We start from the raw sequence: 15,652 nt of genomic DNA, 5'->3' as shown, positions 1-15,652 counted from the left end.
ACCAAATGAAAACTACCTAACTAAAACTTAATTCACCAGTTACGCTTTGTTAGGGCAATTTGAGTCTTTTCACTCAAAAACTACCCAAATAGCAGCAACTCTCTTAAAATGTTAATAAAACATGTAAACTGACCTAGAGTGTAAATGACTCTTTGAAATCTGGTCAATGTTATACAACAAAGAAAATTTCAAAAACAAAAATTTGGAATTTCTTCAACAAGATGATAACCAAATATAAATGGTATTGCGTAAGGAGAAGGAAGATGAGCCGGAAGAAAGATTCTTTAGATTTTAATCTTTGTGTTGTAATGTTTTTTTTTTTAATTTTAACTTTGCATTTGATTGTGTTTCTAGTATTTGATATCTTGCATATTTGCATTGTTTTAAGCTTCCATTTTGTACATAATGATCATATAGAATAAGAGTTTAGCATCTTAAGGATCCATATTGCATTCATATGTCCTAATCAGGTAGTGGAGTGTCCTATGGAGTAATTGGAAGTGTTTAGAAGCATTATGGCTCAAGAAGAAACGGAAAATGATGTTAGTTTGAGTTCAAGCGAGCACAACTCGGGTTGAGCCAACGCAGGTTCCATTACCCGCGTCAAGGCGTCGAGAAGAACAGAATGAAGAACTCCAACGCGGCTTGGAGCGACGCGGGGTCGAGTACCCGCTCGCACGATCTAGAAGAATCATCGGAAATCCAGCGCGGGGAGGATGACGCGGGTTGATGTCGATCGTCTCAACCCGCGTCACGAAGAGAAGGGACCGAGGAGTCACGCGGGACGGAGCCACGCGGGATCGACTACCCACGCGCATGACGAGAGAGTAGCCTTGACAGTCTGACGCGGGACGAAGGCCGCGGGTTCCATTACCCGCGCGCATGACGGAGAAGATCGACGACCATCCGACGCGGGTGGTGTGACGCGGGGTATGCCCAGTCGCTCCAACCCGAGTCGATATTTATCCTAAGCCGAATTTTAATGTTTTTAAGGGCTTTTAAGACTTTCTAATGGAAACCATTAGGTTTTCCAAGGGCTTTTAAGACTTTCTAATCCCAAAGTTGGGATCTTATCTTGTTTTCTCTATCTAATCACAAAGAACTTTTAGGTGAAAGATCTGATCTTGATCATTTTCTCTTGTGATTGTTTGATTATTGGAATCACTAATCATGATTAGCACCAAATCATCATTGATTCTTGGGCTCATCATGAAGAGTAGTGAATAGTCATCTTTGGATTCATGGGTTAGGGAGACTAAGGGTGATTAAGCTAGATCTAAGGTGTTTTAGTATAGATCCATCTTGTTCCTTGCTAGTAGAGTGCTTTTAATGCAATTCTAGAGTTGGCCTTTCTAAAGTTGAGCTCTAGGCATTTCATGCCTGAAAGATGTTTGATGAAATGCATGAACCAACTCTCCTAAGCTTTTAACATTATTTACCAAAGAGATTTGTTGTTAAAGGTATTAAGATGACTAGTAGACTTGAGATTAATGATTACTTAGAAGAGTTTGTTTAGGATGATGTCTAGGTCTAAGGTAGATAGATTGGTTGAAAGTTAACATCTTTAGATTGAAACTTGATCACCCAAGGTCAATTCCTTTAGCCCATGAGTTCTCTTATCCTATAAGAAAGAAAGCTTTGTCCTTTATTGCATTTTAGTATCATTCTAGTTAAAAAATCATCTCACCAATTGATAGCACTTAGATTAAGCATGGTCTTGCATTCCCTTTGCTTTAGGATCACTTAGAACTTGTTTGACATCCTTTATTCTACAACATTTGATTACAAGCCTTGAAACTCCTATCATCAGTATTTTCTATACTATTATTGTAATTTTACAAAGAATACAAATTGTGGGACGCATAATAATTTTCTTTGTGGACATTCAATTTACAGTAGAACATCTATAAATTAATAATGTTGAGACTTTAAAATTTTATTAATTTATAGAGATATTAATTTACAAAAGTTTTCTTATTTAGATTTTCTATTTTAAGATATATTTAGTGTATAGAGATTATTTTATTTTTTTTAAATTTGACATTTATATTAATTATATTATATTATTTGTTGTATTAATATATATTGCATAGAACTTAAATGTGGTTTTAAATATAATATTACTAAATCTCATCAAAAATATATGAAGTGTTAAGAAAATATAAAGATAATTCTTTTGTAAATATAAAACAAATAATATAATAATAAGTTCTTACTTATATGTATATATATAAATTATTAATTTATAATTTTATTGGGACCATATATATATATATATATATATATTTTGTTCCTATCTTCTAAGATTAAGTAGTAGGTGAGTATGAATCGTTTCGAAGAGACGCTATGTCTGGCTGGGTCTGATCTATATGAGAAAAAACGAGTACTGCTATTCTTTGCCTCCTTAGCAAGAGAATCTGCATACAAATTCTTAATCTTGGGTATGCGGGTGATACTGAAATCCGAAAAACCATCTTTTAGAAGACGGAAAGAGACTAGCTCGGAAGCAAATACCGGCTAGTCAGCATGGCTATCTATCATGTGCACTAAGTCGGAACAATCCGTCTCGATGTGAACTGCAGTACAATGGAAACTCTCGTAGGCAAGACATCGCCCAAATGAATCCTTCCATCTCAGCATGGAGGGTTGATAGGCTCTTTCGACATATATTTATATAGAATTTCCTAAATAATTATTATCTTATTATTTGATCGATTTGTGTCAAATTTTGAAACGGTCAAAGTTGGGACCTGCAAATTTATTAATTTATAAAAATTATTAATTTATACAGGTTTTACTGTATTACTAGTTTGACAAACTTACATTACGATCATATTTTCACAAAAAAAAAGAGAAGGATTACAATCACATAAGCTTGCGTTTTCGTTTTTGTTTGAATACTTTTTTTTTGAATGTTTAGGGTTCAATGTAAAGTAACAGTGGATCTTCTTTTCGCTGATAAAGTTAACTAGCTAAGCTAGGAAAAGAAGAATGAAAAGGAGTTAGCATTGAGTTTTCTTTAAGTTCAAATGTCATGAACATACACATTAATAATTTTAGCAAAAAGAAAACATACACATTAATTAATATATATACATATTCATGACTCCATCCTTATCGAAAAAATATACATTCATGACTCCATGGATGAAGTTTAGAAAAAGACAAAAAGATAGATTTCGTGTATGTAATTCCAAGTTTCTAAACGCAATCGGTATCAATGTTTTTGTAAAAAAGTGATATCTCCACCCGTTTTCATAATGGAAGGGCTGTAAAAAAAGAAAAGAATAAATAACGGCAAGAGGGAGTTTGTGTTGTGGGGTCTCAGTGACACAACATTCACTTAACAAAAAGGTTAACAAAAGTGATATTCTATAATTTTCTTAATATTTTTATAAATATTTATTTTCAGCTTGAAGTGTTTGGTTTATAAATTTCTTAGAAATTAGAATAATACATAAAATTTAATGCACAGTCAGGGCTGTTTATATTTCACCACTTTATAGTAGGCCTGGAACAGATCGGATATCCAGACAATTTTAAGATATCCGGATCCGGATCCTTATCCGGCGGATCCGTAATTTTACTATCCTTATCCGGATCCGGGGTTCGCGGATATCCGGGTGTCGGATATCCTTCTAAAAATTATAATATCTGGCAGATATCCGGATCCGGATTTGGATCATTAAAATAAATAAAAAATAATATTAATATATATAAAATATTAACAATAATTTAAAAATAAAAAAGATATATAATGTTTTTAATTATTTCTATGTATAATATTACAAAATTTACATAAAATTTATATATAGTATTATAAAAATGAAAATTTATTAAATAAAATTAATTAGTTTTTATATATAGATATTACTATTTTTGAAATAATTATTAATAAAATTTACAGATCCAGATATCTGGACTAAAAAATCAAGATATCCGGATCCAGATTCGGCTTTGACGGATTTAACATTTTACTATCCGGATCCGGATTCGGCCTCTCCAGATATCCGGATTTTCGGATCGGATCCGGATCGGATCTCGGATCGAATCCGGATCGGATCTCGGATCGAATCCGGATCGGATCTCGGATCGAATCCGGATCTCGGATAAAAGTCCCATGCCTACTTTATAGTGTATTTTTAACGTATTTTTCCTTATAGATATATATATCGGTTCTGATGGTCATAAAATGTTATCCCAAAATTTAAATAAAAATAATTCAATCTTACAAATGCATGAAAGAGAGTCAAAATCAACATAGCTGTGTTTTGCACAGTCGTGTGTGGCATGGTAGTACAACTTAGCTGTGTGTTTATACACTGTCTTCTTTCTCTACGCGGTCAACATTCTTTGACTTTGATTTTCCATGGTGTTCTAGTCTTCTTGCTTATTGAAAACCAACTAGTTTGTTTTTCTATATGTATTATTGTATTAAAACTAAATATATCTTTCCTCACCTTTTTCCTTATAAAATATATTCGAAATTCTTAGTTGAAAAAAACGGATTTAGACAAAAATTGGATGGGGGACATGTATCTTGTGGATCAGCGAGGGTTAATAAATAAAATGGTGTGGTGGTGGTCGGGACGTGTTTGAGTGTTATAATCGTAAATAACACGCCTGATTGAGATTCTACACTCTCTCTCTATGATAAGAAGAGTGACTTGTGTTTCAAAGTCATTCCCATGTGCCTTGTCTCCGACAACTTTATCTCTCATCTGGCTCATGCCTCTGGTTCACATGGTACTTCTTCAAGATTCACTATTTTTTTAAGGATTTTCATCTCAGAAAAAGTCAGGTGGGTACTACAAAGATTAGATCTTTCTTCACACGAGCAGTTCTGTTTGATTTTTAATTCCTCTGTTTTTCTAACTGTAATATGATCCTTATAGTCATCACAAATAAGATTCTAAACCTTCTCTCTCTTTCTTGATCCTGTCAGAAAAAATCTTGATTAAATGTGAAGGTATAGTATTTGCTTCCATGTTGAGTTCTTGATCTCGGTTTCTATGAGTAGTTGCAGAAAATATTAGTATGCATAGAATTAAATTACATGTTTTTCACTTATTAGGGTTCCTTACAAATAGAGGGATCAGGTGGATCTGAGTTGCAAAAACTATATGTTAAGTCTTGACATGAGCTTTTCTTGGATAGTTTTAGATGAGTCATGTTTCATTATTATTATTTTTTTTGTACTTGTGGTTGTGCAGATTATTTAAGGTGTGAATCATAAACGTGACAAAAAAAAATGTACAAGCATCCAAGACAAGAGATTGAGGCTTACTCTTTGCCTGCCAACTCTGTTGGGAAACGTAGGTACGTACCGGTTCACAACTCACGTAAACGGTACTGCACGCCAGAGTCATCATCACCCGACTCACCTGCTCACGATGTTATCTCAAACGCTACTGTTTTAGTATCACATAACAACTCTGCATACGAAGATACGTCTGGCTCTTGTGTGACGGATGATTTTAATGACAAGATAAAGGAACTCGAAACGGTGATGATGGGGCCTGACTCATTGGACTTGGTCCTAGATTACAACGACTCCTTTGATTCCACGTCGTGTCAAGAGACTAATAGCTGGAGATCAACTCTAGAGGCCGTCTCTAGACGTGACCTAAGAGCTGATCTTGTTTCATGTGCAAAAGCTATGTCTGAGAACGATCTTATGATGGCACGTTCGATGATGGAGAAGCTGCGTCTGATGGTCTCGGTTTCTGGTGAGCCTATTGAACGTTTGGGAGCTTACTTACTAGAAGGCCTAGTGGCTCAGTTATCTTCATCTGGTAGTTCCATATACAAATCACTTAACCAGTGCCCTGAACCCGCAAGCACCGACCTGCTCTCTTACATGCACATACTCTATGAGGTTTGTCCTTACTTCAAGTTCGGATACATGTCAGCAAATGGTGCCATTGCTGAAGCCATGAAGGAAGAAAACAGAGTTCACATTATTGATTTCCAAATAGGTCAAGGGAGTCAATGGGTTACTCTTATCCAGGCTTTTGCAGCTAGGCCTGGTGGGCCTCCTCGGATACGGATAACGGGTATTGATGATACAACTTCAGCTTATGCTCGTGGAGGTGGCTTAAGTATTGTAGGGAACAGGCTCGCTAAGCTTGCTAAGCAGTTCAACGTTCCGTTTGAGTTCAATTCGGTTTCAGTGTCAGTGTCCGAGGTTAAACCTAAGAACCTCGGAGTCCGACCAGGGGAAGCTCTAGCCGTCAACTTTGCCTTTGTGCTTCATCATATGCCTGACGAAAGCGTGAGCACCGAGAATCACCGGTACAGTTTCTTTCTTGAAATTTGTTAGAAACATAAAGTGTGTTAAGTTAGATGGACTTCCGATAATTTGACAATTTCCCTGATATATTATTTATGATCCATTCCAACTTTCGATGTGGGATGTGGGACGATGTACCTAATAGAATGATTCTAGTGTGTTTACATTCCCTTGACTTGAGTATATTTTTGTGCAGTGACCGGTTACTGAGAATGGTGAAGAGCTTGTCTCCCAAAGTGGTGACTCTAGTGGAGCAAGAATCTAACACAAACACGGCCGCTTTCTTCCCCAGGTTCAAGGAGACAATGGACTACTATGACGCCATGTTCGAGTCAATAGATGTGACTCTCCCAAGGAATCACAAACAGAGGATTAACGTGGAGCAGCATTGTCTAGCAAGAGATGTAGTGAACATCATTGCATGTGAAGGAGCTGATAGGGTTGAGCGGCACGAGCTGCTAGGGAAATGGAGGTCACGGTTTGGGATGGCCGGTTTCACTCCTTACCCGTTGAGTCCCCTTGTGAACTCCACTATTAGAAGTCTACTCAGGAACTATTCGGACAAGTATAGGCTGGAAGAAAGAGATGGAGCCTTGTATCTTGGTTGGATGAAACGAGATTTGGTCGCCTCGTGTGCATGGAAATGACACGGAGAAGAGTCTTTATTGTAACCGTAATCAAAGTGTCTACTTGTATGCAGTTTCAGTTGCTCATTTGAATCTTCAAAAACATTAGAAGAATCTCATGTCCGTCTACTTCTAGAAACCATTGCATGGCAGAACATGTCTGAAATACTAGTTCAGGCATTTTGTGTGGACACATCAGTAACAATTTATTTACTATATGAGTGTACTCAAACCCCAAAATTAAGACATGATAAAAATAGAGTAATTGCACTCTACACAAGGATTATAGGAAAATTAGGTAAACACACACATATAGCATTTTTTTAGTTTATGTCGAAATATCTATGACCATTTTACCTCTACTCTATACACGGTTGACCTATTTTTTTGGCATTGATTCTATCTAACTTTGGGGGTGTTCAATTCGGATATAGGTTTGGTTTCGGTTCGGTTTTTCGGTATTTTGGTTAGTAAAATATAACTACCATTCTAAACCCATATTTACTTCGGTTCGGTTCGGTTTATATACAGTCGGTTTTTGGTTTATTCGGCTTTATACCAAAACAAAATTATTTAGTTTGAGATCATATTATAAAAATTTTAGAGTCATATTGCCATCCAGTCATTTATTAAAAAAACATTATATTTTCAAATAAAAGAACAAAAAAATAAATACGTTTATACCTTCAGGTGAAATAATCAAATCTAGAATTAAAATCGAAGCTCGAAATTTTAAAAATAAAAATAAAAAACAAAAGAGAAGTATGAAAGAAAAATTTTTCCACTCTTCCATATTTAGTGTTCATCAAAGTCATGATTCTTCGAGTGAAACTCTGTTTGTTTATAAATAAGAAAAAAGTTGTGAATAATTTTTTCTAGTTATTATCCATGAAATTTATAACCTTCACTTCAATTTAATCAATGCTAAAAGAAAGTAAAATGGTTAAGAGAAGAAGACTAAGAAAATAAGAATCCTCGGTTGCGATGAATTTTTATTTAATTAAATTTTAAGTGTTTTTCAAATTAGGATTCTTTATTACTATAAAAAAATATGGTAATAATTATTAACAAAAGAATAACTTATATAACAAATAGATAGATTTTCATGTGACGTTATAATATATGAACATATTTACATGTTTCTACTTTTGTTCGGTTTTGTTCGGTTTATTCGGTTTATTCGGTTTAATATGGTATATACCAAACCACACCATATTGTCTATTTCGGTTCGGTTTGGCACGGATATTGGACATGCCTAAACTTAATATCTCCATTTTTACAAAAAAAAAAAGAAAAGAAAAGAATTACGGGGTCTCCTCTCTCTATCTTTCAACCTATGATCTGCGTTTGGCAGTCCGAGAGATGTATCTGTTTGACGAGGCTTTCTTTTAATATCGTTGTCTTATCGATGGATCTGCTCCATGTGGCTCCGGATGATCTTGATCATCGGTGTAGATCTCTTCTCTGATTGATTCCATCTTCTACAGATTTTGTGTTCTATCCTTCTAATGGATCTTTATTCCCGGTTTCAAGCTTCCTTTCTCCATTGTTGGTCATCTTTTGATTCAGTCAAGTTTCGTTCCCCTTCAAGTCTTGCTTCTCAAGATGAGATTGGCCTTGGTTTTGGATCGGCTCGCTCCATGTCTCTTCTCAAGAGATTGGCTTTCTTATTGTCCAAGTCGTTCCTTATTGATATTGCCTCTTCCGGATGATTGATCATGGACCATGGTTCCTGTTCCTGCAATTGTTCAGCCTTTTCTGGTGTTTAGAAGCTATAAGTTCATGGTTTAAACTGTCTGTGCTTATTCACTATTGGAGGAGTCTGTTATCTTTGTGATACTTGGTATCTCTCTCTCGAAGTTGCTTGGAGTAAAGCTTGGTGGTACTAGGATGATCTTCCATTGTTGGGCTTTAGATAGTGATTCAATTCAGTTATGTTGGTTTGTAATCAGTTTGTTTTTGATTTCATTTGATTTGAGAAGATGTTACAGCATAAATATCAAGTGATTTGATAGATAAAACGATCTACTACCTAGTTATGAACCAATTAACAGAGAGTTCCAAACTTTATAATTTGTGATTTTTATAGCTGTTTAACTTGTTAAGAATACTCTTTACGTGCTAAATATAATATTGAAAGTTTCCAACAATTTAATTTGATACAATAAAGATTTTAGCCATGTATAAGCTTAAGTAAACCTTTTAATTAGCTTTAAATTTCATTTTATGACTACTACCATAAATTATAGCATATAACAATTTTAACATACATTTACATGCATATTTTAATTAATATTTAAGATTTCCTGGTAACCCGCCAGCTTATATAATAACATAAATTTTACTTTTTGTTTTGTATTGATATTTTAGATTACTTTATGAGATTCATTGCTATAGGGTTAACATATCTAAGAATGTGTAACTATTTAATTATCCATTATAACTTTATTTTAGAAGTTTATACACATAAGACATAACACATACTAATGACAGATAATAAAGCACATATAATAGCGTTTTTAATGTTGAACAATTTATAAAACATGATATCAAACCACATTATGTAACTTCAGCCAAATTTAACGTTAGATTACTAACACTTTTAATAGCCTGTAACAAATAATTTATTAGCTAAATGTAATATTAGCTGCTATATTAATAATTATCCGGGTAACTCACACATACATCTTGTTTATATATGGAGATGATATTTATCTACTTAGTTCAAAATACAGATATTGGTCTCATGAATCATGCATTGGAACTGAGTTGAGGACAAAATGATATTGGTCTCAAAATTTATTATTACACGGCTTGCATATTTAGTAACATGTAACAATTTATTTCTCCAGTATATCTACTTACTAGGTGATAACCCGCGCCCTGCACGGGGCGAGAAGATTATTAAAATATTATAACTTTTAATATGTAGACATAATAAAAATTAAAGTCATAGTAAAAACAATATATGTAAGAAAGTACGGATTATAGCTAAGAATTTTAGTATGTCAATATAAATTTATATGCGATGGCCATTAAAATTAAATTGTATATTTGTTTGCATGCGGGTAAATTATAAATACAATATTAAATGAAACATAAGCAACAGTCTAATAAAATATAAAATGAACAATGTATAAAAAAACAAAACAAAAATAAAAATGGAGACAAAATAACTGATGTCAATAATGTTTTCATAAGTCTTCGTTTGCAATCCTATTATGAGAAATATAGCAAATAGATCATCTAGAGAATTTAAAAACATTATTTAACAAAATATGTGAATGCATGTATTACCTCAATCGTAAAGCATCAATTTCTGGAACACCAATGGGGTCGAAGACAACTTTGGAAAACCCATCAATGTTAGTAACCCTCTTAAGTCGGCCTTATTATGAAATATGAAAAAATATTAGTAAAATATACATATAATATCAGCTCCGATTAATTTATTGTATATACAATAAATACAATAGATTACCTTGTCCCCATTTAATTTGCCAACACTACAAAACACATAATATTATGTCTGCATCTATAGAATTCCATAAATCATTGAAAACATGAGCAAATGCACCATAAGCGACACACTTAATGACGACGTTACTGTAAAAAAAAAAGGGGTTCAAACCATGTGATACTATACAAATGTATATCTTTCTTTTTACAGATGTTGAATACTTACGGGATGTGTAGTACAAAAAAACAGATTTTGTGGTCGATGATACCATTATTTCCGTTCGTAGGTTCCATCATATATTCTTCAAGAAATCCTACTCCTATAAACATAGTTTGCTTGTTGCAAGATTAGTTTTATGAATTTTGATATGAACTTTAGATGTATCAGTGATGGTCACGACAAAAATATATCAGAATCATTCCCCTATCGATTAAAGTAAGTTTTTCAATTCTTTGAATTTAGTTTCCTTGATTACATTAACAATTAAATTGTGTTTCCTTAATATTTTGAAGCATTAAGTCTTGGGTTTAATTGGTTATTTTCGATGAATTGAATCAAAAATATCATAAAACGATTTGATATGAACATTCGTATAGGTTATGATATAAATATTATGATAAACGATTGTAGATTAGTTTTATGATAAACATAGTTTGCTTGTTGCAAGATTAGTTTTATGAATTTTGATATGAACTTTAGATGTATCAGTGATGGTCACGACAAAAATATATCAGAATCATTCCCCTATCGATTAAAGTAAGTTTTTCAATTCTTTGAATTTAGTTTCCTTGATTACATTAACAATTAAATTGTGTTTCCTTAATATTTTGAAGCATTAAGTCTTGGGTTTAATTGGTTATTTTCGATGAATTGAATCAAAAATATCATAAAACGATTTGATATGAACATTCGTATAGGTTATGATATAAATATTATGATAAACGATTGTAGATTAGTTTTATGATAAACATAGTTTGCTTGTTGCAAGATTAGTTTTATGAATTTTGATATGAACTTTAGATGTACCAAGTACTGATACAGGTTAAAGAACTTAGTTGTACCACGTTTAAAGAATCAAAAATTGTACTAAAGCATACATAACGATCGATGAGACACTTATTGTGTTGCCTTATTTAAATAAAACATTTCCAAATTTTTGAACATATCATAAAGTCTACCTTAGAAATGAGTTAATATGCTGCCTTATTTAGATCCCGATTTTTTTTTTGGAAATCGAAATGTAATCCGAAAGTGATTTTTGAAATCCGAAATCATATAGTATAATGTAATGACCAGTGGCATTTGTATGTAATTTTTCTAGTTCATGAAGGGTTTTTCTAAAAAGTAAGTGAGAGTGCATGTGGTGATGACACCTAGGAAATAACACTCATGTAATAAACACATGAGGCCAAGGTTTATTTCTAGCAATGCTCCTCCTTTAATAAGAAAGGGATTTATTACATTTTATTTTCAGTTTAGATTTGTAAATTCATTGTTAGACGTTTAATATATATATATATATATATATATAATATTGTATACCAATTAATTTATCCATGATATCTTATGTAAAATATATCTGTAATTAGTTATAATGTTTATTTCAATTTTATGGACATGTTATCAATATTACGTAAATACCAGCTGTGTATCGTAGTATTCCGGTGGAAAACTAACTTGCTAAATCATTATTATTTAGAGTGTTTGAATTTCTAGAGACCATTTTGTATTTTTAAAAATATTTTTTAATGAATGGCAAAACAGTAAATAACTTGTCTTCTTCTTTCGGTTGTCGTGAAAATCTTCTACAATTTTTTTTTTTTTTTTTGAAACTGTTTTTCAATCTTCTACAACTTCCACCAGAGCTTTCATCATAGATCTTTGACATCCACTAAAAGTTACGTTTTTCTTAAGGTTCTTTCATTAAATATGTACGTATCACATGTAACATTCGATTCCAAGAATTTTTTTTCGATTCCAAACATTTTAAATTTGGAAAACAGAATGTTTTAGTAATCTCCGCCGAACGTCAAATCTCCTCCGGAAGAGAAGATACAAAAAATCTTCACTTTTTGCATGTTATGTTCCTTACTCTCTCTACATTGCATCTTTTCAACTTCTCTGAAAACTTAAAACTATCGAGTGACCTATCTTTTTTTTTAACAATCGAGTAACACTATCATTTACTAGGCTGCCTTGCTTTTCCCAACCCCTTTTGCTGAACAGCATATAGCTAATTTCATCATCGGTGGAATAGCATTGTCACCGTTGAGCGGCTCCTTTGCCACTGTTCTAGCTCTGTCAAATTTTCTAAGACGGTGATTTGCCATAAATTGGAAGGGGGATATATCCTAGGTTAATCATTACCATCTTCCCCAATTATCTTATAAACCAATTTAGCCTCCTACCTATAATACACGTAATCTAACCGTAAGCTACAGAAGGACTATTTAGTCATTTCTTCTATTCTACTTGCAATACAAAACCCACATGTTTTTTGTCTTTGGGTATTCTCCTAATTAGTGATTTCTTAGAGCATAATTATTGGGAGGTTCTTAGGGTGGAGTTCTTAGCGTAATATAATAATTCGTCTCTTACCTTTTAACTAAAAAAGCTAAGAACCGGCTCTTAAATAAGAGTTTTTTAGTTAAAAGTTAAGAGTCATGTTCTTATATTCCGCTAAGAGCATGATTATCGGGTGAAACCCATTTTGGGTTTCTAATTTTTTTTTTTTTTTTTAATCTGATTAAAAAAAAAAATTAAAACGGAACCAATCGCGGGCTGCCACGTGTCGTGGGGTCCGCAAAATAGTGTAAGAAACTGGCCTAGAGTGATCCGTAATTAGCGACGTTGGTGACCGTTTTATAAAAAATACGTGGAACCCACACACTGATTTCATGCAGAAACTCATTTTGAGTTCCGCGATAATCAAGATCTTATGACCCAATTCACCCATAAAAATATACATCATGCAAATTACGTACCTATTTTAAAATTGACCAGAGAAAAAGTCTTCGTTTCTTAATGCAAAGTAACTATTTTCGGTAAGCAATGGTATTATTAGTGTTTGTCTATGTCAAACTCGGACAAAAAAGTTTCCAAAAATATCGGTAAGAAGAGGTGAAAGGACCGGTGGATAACAAACTCAACTTTAAAAACTCTCTCCTCTCAGAGACTATATAATGACAGCTAAACCAAGGAACAAAACATAAATAAGGAAAATAAATTTTCAAATACTAAAAAAATAAAACCTAGTGGTTTACAAAAAGAAATAAAACATAAAAAAAATCTGTAATCACTAGTGACTAGAATAAATCACAATAATGGGTGTACATTTTGGAGTATCCACATTCTTTGTTTTTTGTTTGTTAGCTTTATCAGCAAACGCTAGAGAATTCAGAATCACTGCTCGTCCAGGTTCTGATATCACCGGCGTAAGTTTCTGATATTTTATTAATCTTCCCATTAACCAATTAGTTTTCTTGTCCTCCAAGAAATCTTAAGATCTTTGGGATGCAGGAATTGTCGAAACTATTCAAGGAGGCATGTCAGTGCGTGGACAAGAGCACCGTTTTGATCCCAAAAGGTGAATTCAAGCTTGGGGAAATAGAGATGATGGGTCCATGCAAAGCTCCTATAATATTTGTTCTTCAAGGCACTGTGAGAGCTGATGGGAACGTTAACGGGAAGGACTTTTGGGTCGCTTTCCGCAGGATTACTAACTTTAGATTGAACGGAGGTGGTATCTTTGACGGTGAAGGTAACGCTTCATGGAGGGCTAATAACTGCCACAAGACGTCATTAACTCAGTGCAAAAGACTCCCTATCGTATGTTGTCTATCTATTTATATTTATCTGTCTATCTATAATAACTCAGCTAAATAGCAAATAGCATTGTTAATTTGTTGATGTTTTGTCATTGTTGAACAGAGCATACGGTTTGATTACATAACTGACGGTAAGGTAAGAGACATAACCTCGTTAGATGCAAAGAACTTCCACATTAACGTGATCGGGGCAAAGAACCTGACATTCGAAGACATCAGGATCGTAGCCCCTGATGAGAGTCCCAACACCGATGGAATCCACGTGGGAAGGAGTGACGGAATCAAGATCATCAACACCAACATCAAAACCGGAGATGACTGTATCTCTGTTGGGGACGGGATGAAAAACCTTCTTGTGGAAAGAGTTACATGCGGTCCGGGACACGGAATCAGTATTGGAAGCCTCGGATTATACGGGCACGAGGAAGACGTCACTGGCGTCAAGGTCGTGAACTGCACCCTCAGGAATACTGACAATGGTGTGAGGATCAAGACATGGCCGTCCGCAGCTTGCTCCACGACCGCCTCTGGTATCCATTTCGAGAATATTATTCTCCAGAACGTTAGCAACCCTATCCTCATCGACCAAGAGTACTGCCCCTGGAACCGATGCAACAAGAATGTGCGTACAAAAGAGTACTTTTCAAGAAAATCTAACCGATCATAGTCCATTGATCATCATTTTCAACGAAACGTTTTTGTTTTGTTTGTAGAAACCATCATCTATCAAGCTGGTGGACATAAAGTTCAAGAATATCAAAGGATCATCAGGGAACAAAGACGCAGTTAAGCTATTGTGCAGCAAGGGATTTCCGTGTAAGAACGTGGAGATCGGCGACATTGATATTACATATAATGGAAAAGACGGTCCAGCAACGTTCCAGTGCTCCAACGTATCTCCGAAGTTGGTGGGGAAACAGTGTCCTAAAGCATGTAGCAGCCCAGTGACGAAGCAACCAGGCCACTAGAAGCTCGGAGTGTATATAATATATACTCTAAAATGTACACCCTAGTGTATGTTATTTCCTTTGATGACTTTGTAAAAAAAAAACTGTTTATTTTTGCCGCTTTGGCCCCCAAAATTTTGCATTTTTGCTAGCTTTATTGATTGTATAAATGCATCACTCTTGTAAAAATATAATAATGTAGCAATGAGAAACTAAGATTTCACTGCAATCCCTTATATATTAATTGAGGAACATTTGAAAAGATGTAACCTCAATTTTGTATTAATTAAAAGAGGCCCCAATGCATAGGTGGCACTCAATTAGGTAGTCAATTACATTCAATTGAAAAATAAGTAGGTCCACATTCGATTTTTATATGTTGTTAGATACATAAGTTGGTCAAACTATATGATATAATGATATGATATGATATTTTCTTTCCTTAAATAAAACCTACGGAATTACCATAAATGACTAATATATATATGACAATTAATGA

At 34.0% G+C, this 15,652-nt stretch overlaps 2 protein-coding genes across 4 annotated transcripts; both read left to right on the top strand.

The window, feature by feature from the left end:
• The first annotated feature begins 4,517 nt into the window (after positions 1-4,517).
• LOC106327458 (scarecrow-like transcription factor PAT1) lies at positions 4,518-7,136 on the top strand. 3 transcript variants are annotated; one of them, XM_013765615.1, is made up of 3 exons: positions 4,518-4,746; positions 5,214-6,294; positions 6,489-7,136. In XM_013765615.1, exons 2-3 carry the CDS (start codon positions 5,252-5,254, stop codon positions 6,937-6,939), a joined length of 1,494 nt encoding a protein of 497 aa, XP_013621069.1. In that variant the 5' UTR covers positions 4,518-4,746; positions 5,214-5,251; the 3' UTR covers positions 6,940-7,136. The 3 variants fall into 3 exon arrangements, with proteins under 3 accessions (XP_013621069.1, XP_013621066.1, XP_013621067.1); XM_013765612.1 differs by having other exon boundaries at positions 4,592-4,801; XM_013765613.1 differs by having other exon boundaries at positions 4,596-4,969.
• A 6,451-nt stretch (positions 7,137-13,587) lies between these two features.
• Positions 13,588-15,383, top strand: LOC106325350 (polygalacturonase-like). The gene is made up of 4 exons (XM_013763395.1): positions 13,588-13,813; positions 13,899-14,207; positions 14,310-14,828; positions 14,920-15,383. Exons 1-4 carry the CDS (start codon positions 13,703-13,705, stop codon positions 15,172-15,174), a joined length of 1,194 nt encoding a protein of 397 aa, XP_013618849.1. The 5' UTR covers positions 13,588-13,702; the 3' UTR covers positions 15,175-15,383.
• The last annotated feature ends 269 nt before the right edge of the window (positions 15,384-15,652 follow it).

Source organism: Brassica oleracea, chromosome C2 (assembly GCF_000695525.1).
Source record: "Brassica oleracea var. oleracea cultivar TO1000 chromosome C2, BOL, whole genome shotgun sequence".
Lineage (NCBI taxonomy): Eukaryota > Viridiplantae > Streptophyta > Magnoliopsida > Brassicales > Brassicaceae > Brassica > Brassica oleracea.
The sequence above is the reverse complement of the archived record's forward strand: the minus strand, read 5'-3'. Positions and strand labels throughout refer to the sequence as shown.

Excerpts from the sequence above, each read along its gene's own strand:
- LOC106327458 (XM_013765615.1), top strand. The coding sequence starts at position 5,252 with ATGTACAAGCATCCAAGACAAGAGATTGAGGCTTACTCTTTGCCTGCC. Across the intron at positions 6,295-6,488 it reads GTGAGCACCGAGAATCACCG|TGACCGGTTACTGAGAATGG; the intron begins GTACAGTTTCTT and ends ATTTTTGTGCAG.
- LOC106325350 (XM_013763395.1), top strand. The coding sequence starts at position 13,703 with ATGGGTGTACATTTTGGAGTATCCACATTCTTTGTTTTTTGTTTGTTA. Across the intron at positions 13,814-13,898 it reads CAGGTTCTGATATCACCGGC|GAATTGTCGAAACTATTCAA; the intron begins GTAAGTTTCTGA and ends TTTGGGATGCAG. Across the intron at positions 14,829-14,919 it reads GGAACCGATGCAACAAGAAT|AAACCATCATCTATCAAGCT; the intron begins GTGCGTACAAAA and ends TTTTGTTTGTAG.